General features: G+C 46.7%; 1 protein-coding gene across 2 annotated transcripts in view; it reads left to right on the top strand.

Moving 5' to 3' along the window:
• MAST4 (microtubule associated serine/threonine kinase family member 4) overlaps nt 1-7,833 on the top strand; it is a 153,668-nt gene that overhangs the window by 50,692 nt on the left and 95,143 nt on the right. For both annotated transcript variants that reach the window (XM_014518884.2, XM_025201389.1), the window contains one exon: nt 3,647-3,735. In XM_014518884.2, the coding sequence (XP_014374370.1) occupies nt 3,647-3,735 (89 nt within the window). The remainder of the gene's footprint in view (nt 1-3,646; nt 3,736-7,833) is intronic.

The raw sequence follows: 7,833 nt of genomic DNA, 5'->3' as shown, positions 1-7,833 counted from the left end.
TGTGTTGCCTGCGGGAGCTGGCAACTTAGCAGGCTCTGCTGGGGCTGCAAGAGGTTCATACCTGTTGCAAAGCTCCAGTGGGGCGGGGGCCTTGATGCGGTGGGCCTTGGGGCCCTTGACCACCTTGGTCCAGCCCCTGGGCTGGACAGTAAGGGAGGTCCCTGAGTCCTCCCTTGTCCTGGAGGAAGACCATCGTCTACCCTCTGTCTCCCGGGGGAGAAGGGCCTGGCAGTAGGAGTCAATCTCCTGCTTGCAGTCCCTGATGGCACGCAGTCTCTGGACAGCAGCCTGGAACTCCTCCAGCTGGTGCGCCAGAGACCCCAAAAGGGAGCAGACCTCACAAGGGGAGGTGGCCATGCTCCCAGGCCCCAGAGCCTGAAAAAGCAACAGGCAGCCCCCGCAGCTGACAGCCAGAGGCTCCATCTGCGTGGAGCCTGGAACCATGGGCTCCGGCTGGCTGGCAGTCTCTGAGGTGCCAGAGGTGGGGCTGCAGACCCCTCGGGTACCCGTAGGGTGCAGTGCGTGCCCATCTGCGTCATGCCACTGGTAGGCCAGCTGCGGCTGGGACTGTCTTCCCTAGAGGGCTCATAGGCAGGGCCTTGGGCCCTTCCGTGTGCCCTCCTGTGCAAACTCCCATGCTAACTTGCGCGCCGGCCCCAGGAGCATGTCTTTTTGCGCGGCCTGTTTGTGAGGCTCCGGTCGTGCGGCTCCCTGGGGGGGCTGCGCAAAGTAGTGGGGGGGGGGCATGACCCTCCTCTGGCCCACTTAGCCCACTCCCAGCTGACTAGGTCCCTCCCTCCACAGGCCCCTGCTTACCTGTGGCAGGCTGGGGCTCATTGGGGTTCCTGGGGTCTCGCTGGGGGTCCCTAGGCTCACGGGGGTGCAGCAGGCTTGCACCCGCGTGTCTTGCACTGGAGCCAGGGACTGGAATGAGGTTTTTGCCGTTGCCAGGCCCTTTTTAAACTGCGCGCATGTGCAGAAGGGCCAGCCAGTGCCTCCCTGATCTCGGGGGGGCTATAGGGGTCCCTCCCCCCCACTGAAGGAAGGAGACAGGTAAAAAACCTCCCCCTTAACCCGGCTCATGTGCCGGTAGCTGGTCAGGCAGCTCCCTGCGGGGCTGGGCCAAGTAGGAGCTGGGGGTCGGGGGGGGGGAAGCATGAACCTCTTCAACCCACTTCACCCTCTCCCAGCTGACTAGGTCCCTCCCTCCATGGGCCCCTGCTTACCTGGGGCAGGCCGGGGCTTGTCAGGGGTCCTGGGGTCTCGCTGGGGGTCCCTAGGCTCACGGAGGCACAGCAGGCTTACACTTTTACTTGAGCTATACATGGTTCTGTGATGTGATATAAACATGTCATTCATTATATTTACTCTCTTTCCAACCAGTTGGACACAGCAGTCTTACCTTGTACTTGATAAGAGATGTCAAAGGAGACCGAATGGATCTGGTGGGTGGACTCTTCCGTAACACCTCTGCATTGAGAGAATTAAATAAAAAAGCTTCAGTGCATGAAGCTAGTTTAAATTTTTAAGTTTCCTCAACAGTTTAACTAGGGCAGGGCAATTGAGGCAGCTGCCCCAGGTGTTGACTTGGAAGGTCGGAGAGTCAGAAAGAAAATGCTGCTACCTCAGCCTTTCAATTGTGCCAGCAGCAGGGTGGCAGCTGGAAGTCGCAGCTGCCCCAGGCTGTGCTGCACTAGGGACCGTAGCATGTTGAGTCAGGATAGAGCAGCCCCGGCTGGCAGGAAGTTTAGGGGGTCAGCCTGCCAGCCCAGGCTGCTTCAGCATGGCCCAACATAGCGCAGAGGGGCTGGCTAGGGCACGAGGGTGCTCCACTGTGGGCCTAGCCAGCAGGTAACCCCTGCACTAAAGCACCCAGCTTCATGCCCCAGCCAGCCCCCTTGGCATCTACACGTGCATTGTGCTGCACTAAATAACACTGCTGCAGGATAGTACTTGTGTTACAAGTGCTAACCTATGGTAGTGTTTATAAGTTTACTGCAGCATAATAGGGTCACACACGTGGATGCAGAGATTTTACTGCAAAGCTAATTAGGCAACTCCACATTAAATCGTTTCATGTAGATGTGTCCTGTGTTTCCTTGAAAACATTGTCAATTGTGCTTGCATTTTTTTCATTGTAGTTTACTTAATTAGTAATGTTGTTTGCATACCTTTTTTTCCATTTTATTCAGGCTCCATTCAGTTATTTTATTGAGCACTAGTCAATTTTACTTTCTGGCCTTCACTATGATGTAATATAAAGAATATGTTTATGTAACAATATAACTGCTTTCACTGGAACTTATTATTACAATGAAAATATCTCTGCTTTTATGTGGCTATATATATATTGGCCTGAATAAACTTACAAATGGCTTTAAAGACTGCAAGTAATATTAATGATCCCCAGTTATTTCCATGCTTTCTTAATTTCATGAACAGGAATAGCATTTTTTGGCTTCATGCTATTATTTAAACATGTAAAATAAGGGATGTTATAAATAGTTGCAATAGGGACCTATGTGGGATGTCTAATTATGGTTACAAGGTGGTAATATGTCTGTATATATAACTGTATGTGAATATGTATATATAAAATATGTTTAAAATTATGAGACCTATTTAAGAAAAAAAGGTGGTATCCTCTTCCGTGTCCTTATTGATGTATAAACTTATTGTTTATCTTTTATAATTATTTGTGATGGGGACAAATAGTGGATTAACTGATGAAAAATGTCTGAGTGAAGGAATGCATTTATCTTCTTAGACATTCTGTTCTATTGACAAAAGGCACAGATGTGAAATTTGTTTCAATAATTAGATTTTTAATTAATGTCTCATAAGTTTGATAAATCATTGCTCTTCATTGCATACGATTCGTAGTTAAAGTTCATGTAAATATAAATATGTTTGGTCATTAGATGACCATTTTAACTGCAGGGTTAGTTTCTGGTATATTTATTCATGTTGCTTATTGCAAAAATCTGTTTGGCACACATGGAGAAACAAGCTGTACCAGTGACATACAATATTTAGTAAGTTACTGTGAAGTGACACAGATTTTTTTGCTGACTGAATGTTAAATATATTGTAAATCTGATCAGTGTCAGTAGTATATTTTCTTTCCAAGTTAGATAGAAAATAGCTTTTCTTATCAATGGCCATTTTGTGCATGATCCTTGATTCTTTGAACACCCAAAACTGCCATTGAAAGAAATACATGTGTTTTTAATGAAGACTAGCCAACTGCCCATCAAGAATGGCGGGAGGGGCGAGAGGGTGGGGATGGAGTGCTGCCACCTAATGCCCCATGCTGCTGCTGTTCTGCCTTTTGCAGAGAGAGGGGTAGGGGAGCCGAGGTCAGTGCTGCCTGCCTCAGCTCCCCCACCCTCTGTCTGGTCCTCGGCGCAGCTTTGGAATCATGGTGGCACTCCCCCACACTTGGAGCACTCTGATTGGATGTTTCCATCAGTCAATCAGAGTGCGAATAAAGCATTACAGGAAGACTTAGGCTTTTATAATATTAGAATTGGGATGTTGAAGGAATGCAAGATCGGGCCTTAAAAGTAATGATTAAAAATGTCTGTATACCGTGCATATTGTTTTCTGATTTTAAGGGTTTTCTTGTTTATTTGTTTGCCTACAGCTGTCGGACAAGCAACCGAAAGAGCTTGATAGGCAATGGCCAGTCTCCAGTTCTGCCTCGGCCTCATTCACCTCTTTCAGCTCATGCAGGTAATCCTCTTGCCTTTGTCTATGCCAGTCTTTCTACTAACACCTTGTAATTCTTCAGGAGAAAAAAAGTAAGTGTTCTTCTCTTCCATGCCATAACTTTTCTACATTGTTTGTAATTGATAATAAAAACTTGAATATAATAATTCAGTTCCAAAATTTGATCCAACTATGCTGAGTTGTGAGACAACCAAAAACTATTCACAAATGACATCTTTTTTGTCACTTGCCTGCTGACATTGATTCCCACAAAGACAACAAATGGAGCATAAGTGTTTGTGGAGAATTCATTAAAAAAAATTGACTTTGTTTAAGAGCTAGAGACGGAGACCCAGCAGCAAAGTGGTGATTTTTTACAGATCAGTATTTAGAAGTTGAACTAGGCTCATGGCAACATGGATGATTTCTTGGCATGAGTGCAAGCTTGGAAGTCAAGAGATTCTAAAGCTTGCTCCTGTCTGACAGGTGACTCTTGTTTGGCAAGTTACTTAACCTCTCTGGGTCAGTTCCTGAGTCTATAAAATGAGAGTAACGCTGATGATGTCAAAGAGCTGTTGAGAAATATCATCATTTTTTATCTTCAAAGTGGCTAAGTGCTAGTATTAACTTATTTTTACGGTAGGTCAAACATGGAATTTGATCTACTTAACATTCCTTTCATTAAACAGTGCATGCAGCACATTCAGGAACTGTTTATGATACTTGACAATAAATCCAGTAGTGGCCAGTGATCTTCTGAATCAGTGAATTCTCTCATGTTGTTGTATTTAACACTTAATATGCATGCTGAATCTTTGCAGTTTTATTTTGTCAGGCATTGTCTGTACCAGGGATTGCTCCTATTTATTCTTATAGTTGTTTCAGTGCATACTGTAGAAGGAAAGCTATGATTTTTTTCATTGGTTTTAGACTAACATAAGCTACACTAATGCAAGTTCTTATTTTTCTTGTGTGTTCTAGAAGTTTATGTTGGTGCCGCCCTTTACGATGGCTGGCTGTTGATGGCTATAATTAGAGGAAATCCTTGGTATAGACAAGTTCTCAGCAGTCTATTTTATGGGATTTGTTGGTCATCCTAGCTGCTTCTGAATTGAATGTGTGTGGGTGCATCTACATGTGTGCCCCACTGTGCAGTTGGCACTGTGCAGTTATTTAGTACTTTTTTTGGCAAGTACTAAATGACTGTGCAGTACCCGCCAGTACTGCACAGTCCCAGTGGTACATGAGTTGTTTCTGACCCTACCACACAGTAGCGGCAGCATTGTTGTTAGTGCCTGCTGACTCTATGTTGCTGTAGCTCGTCACTATGGCGACTGTAGTGTCTTGTGTAGATGCACCCTGTGTGTGTTATTTTTCTTAAATCTGTTGTCCTGTAATGGAAAAATGCTTCTAAAATTCATTGAAAAAGAGAATTTCTGTCTCTGTTGTTTTGTTCCATGCATGTTTCTTGGGAGGTTCAAGTTGCTTCTTAGTAATGTTTGCACTTGCCAGATTCCTCCAGCACATGGAAAATGTGACCATCCCCTTGGGGTGGGTCGGTGGGAAGGGAGAAATCTGGAGTTCACAGGATAAATAAATAAGTATTGTTTTAACAGGTAGATTTGCTGTCCCAGGTTTTGCGGAAAAACGTTAAGTGGAAATGCAACAAGCTCCTTGATGAAGCACCTGTGTTGCAGGATGCTGCATGAAGGACAGTAGCCAAAGATTAGCCTGATTCATTTATAAGCTGACAAGAGCTGAGGGTAGCACATAGCCTGTGGTAGTATTTTGACAGACCATTATGTAGATCTCAGATTTGAATAAGAGGGGAACTTTTGAGTGGGTGAAGTTGGGACTATACATAACTAAGAAGGACAAAGATGATGTGACTTATTAAATAGACTTCTCTTTCATATCAACCAATCAACAACTAAAAGTGGTTTTTGCTTGTGTGTTTAGGGGGAGCTGCTTGGGGATAACTAGTCTGTGGTAGTTTAGATTTCATGTGCAGGTATCTATCCCACAGTATGCATGCCTGGATGGGAATCATCTTAGCTTTTTGTTATTTTTAAGAAAACCTGGTTCTCTGTCCTGCTAAAATAACAAACCAAGACAGGTCAATGTTGTATCATTTCTCAAGTTGATAATTTATTACTAATATCTTTAGTAAAAATCTTGATAATATTCCATGTCCCTTACTCCTTTCTTTGGCCAGTCTGTATCCTGGACTTCTACAGGATCCAAAGACAAATTTGGATTTGTTCTGGTAGGCAAGGGCTGTAACAGCTTGGGCACTATTCATTATTATGTTCACTAGATGTTTCTTTTCAGCTACCTGCACCTAGTCAACTCCTCCAAAGAGGAAAAGCAACAAAGTATGCAACTATAGTCTTAGCCAAGCCAGGAAATTTAGAGGGTTTGTTCCTTTACAGCAGTAGTGCTCAGCCTTTTCACCCTGCAGGATAGGTGGAGTGAGAAAATTGTTTGGGGAGTGGGGGCTGAGTCTCTGTGCTTACACCCCCCCCCCCCCCCCCCCCCAAGGCAGGAAAGTCTGCAGGGGATCAGGGTGGGGAGGGCGGAAGGAAGTGGGCCTGGGACCAGACAGGGATTGGGAGGAAGTGAAGCTCAGCCAGGCCCAGGATCGGGACTGGGGCCTACTGCACCCATGCAACCACCCCTCCCCCCGCACCCAGTGTCGTTGCCCAGTGCCCCAGCCCCACACCACCCAGGGGGCCCAGAACCTGGAGCCAGAGTGGGGCCAGCCTCGACTGTGCCATCCAGCTAGAGGGGCAGAGTCCCCAGGACCCCCGTGCCTGCCCTGAATAGTTTGTTGCTCTCTGAGGGGTGCAGGGAGGGGGTGGCAGCTCCTGTGGCAGCCTGGTCCCGTTCCCCCTCTGCTCTCCCGCCGGGAACAGCTTGGCGCAGCCCCAGCCTGCAGCAGCAGCCTGCCCTACCCCTGCAGATCCGGGGCCACACACTCCCCATGCCTCCCAGGGTGCGGGTAGCAGCGGGAGCCACGCCCCCCTCAGACAAGCCACTTGCAGCTCAGTCCTGCACCCCACCAGCTATGCAGTGCCTGCCTGTCCCCAGCCCCACTCCCTCCCCACCCCTGCTGTGCCAGACGCCCTTGGCCAAGCTGCCTTGTGACCCTAACGTTGTCCTGCATTTGTGGGAGCGAAGCCCCGTTAGCCACCCCCTTCTGCCGCCGATGCCATGAGGGCGAGATCTGGTCCTGTGGAGATGAGTGTGAGCATAATTGCCGCTGCTCCCCTGTTACCAAATTTCCCAACCCATGAGGAGCCCAGTGGGCCAGATTCCATGGCTCTGTGGGCTGGGGTTGAGTACCCCTGCTTTTATGGCAGTTGTAGCCTGTGGGTCATGCTAGTCTTCAGTACTTAAATATTTATCATAGTAGTAGTTGTACAGCTCTGCACCTGGGGCACTACTGGCTTCTGTTGAGCCAGCTGAGGTGGTGTGTTCAGCTCTTGCTAAGGCAATGACTACTTTAGCACCTTTCTCCCACTCCCTCCCCACAAAGACAGTGCCTGGGGCTGCAGCCTTAGTTGTACCCCTCCCCCTTCAGTTACGTTGTTGATATTTGTGTATGTTTTGGTTTTGCTCTTGTCACATTAGCAAGAAAACTAAGCTAATCAGAGAATCATAGAAAACTTGGGTTGGAAGGTATCGCAGGAGGTCATCTAGGACACCCCTCTGCTCAAAACAGGACCATCCCCAACTATATCATCCCAGCCAAGATTTTGTCTCATCAAAATATCAGCCAGGGTGTTTATATATACTTATTTTTAATTTGAGCTCATTTTAATAAGAAATGGTGAGAGGATTTTTGACTGCAACTTCAAGAGATTGCTTATGTCAATTAGTGTCTAAAATGTCATTCATTCAGTGCATGCATCTTTCAGGTATTTAGAAGCACAAAGTACTTGGCCCACTGAAGAACACTGGTACCAATTTCCCAATCACGTGGGGTAGCGCAGATCTATAATATTTGTTTTTTCATGTTGTTTTCTCCCTTGATTGCAGAGTTTGGACAGGTAGCTAACTGCAGAATTTAGCAATCTAAGAAAAATCAAGGAAATTTAATTTAAAAATTGATATCACTGC

The sequence above is a fragment of the Alligator sinensis genome, unplaced genomic scaffold, assembly GCF_000455745.1.
Source record: "Alligator sinensis unplaced genomic scaffold, ASM45574v1 scaffold159_2, whole genome shotgun sequence".
NCBI lineage: Eukaryota > Metazoa > Chordata > Crocodylia > Alligatoridae > Alligator > Alligator sinensis.
The sequence above is the reverse complement of the archived record's forward strand: the minus strand, read 5'-3'. Positions and strand labels throughout refer to the sequence as shown.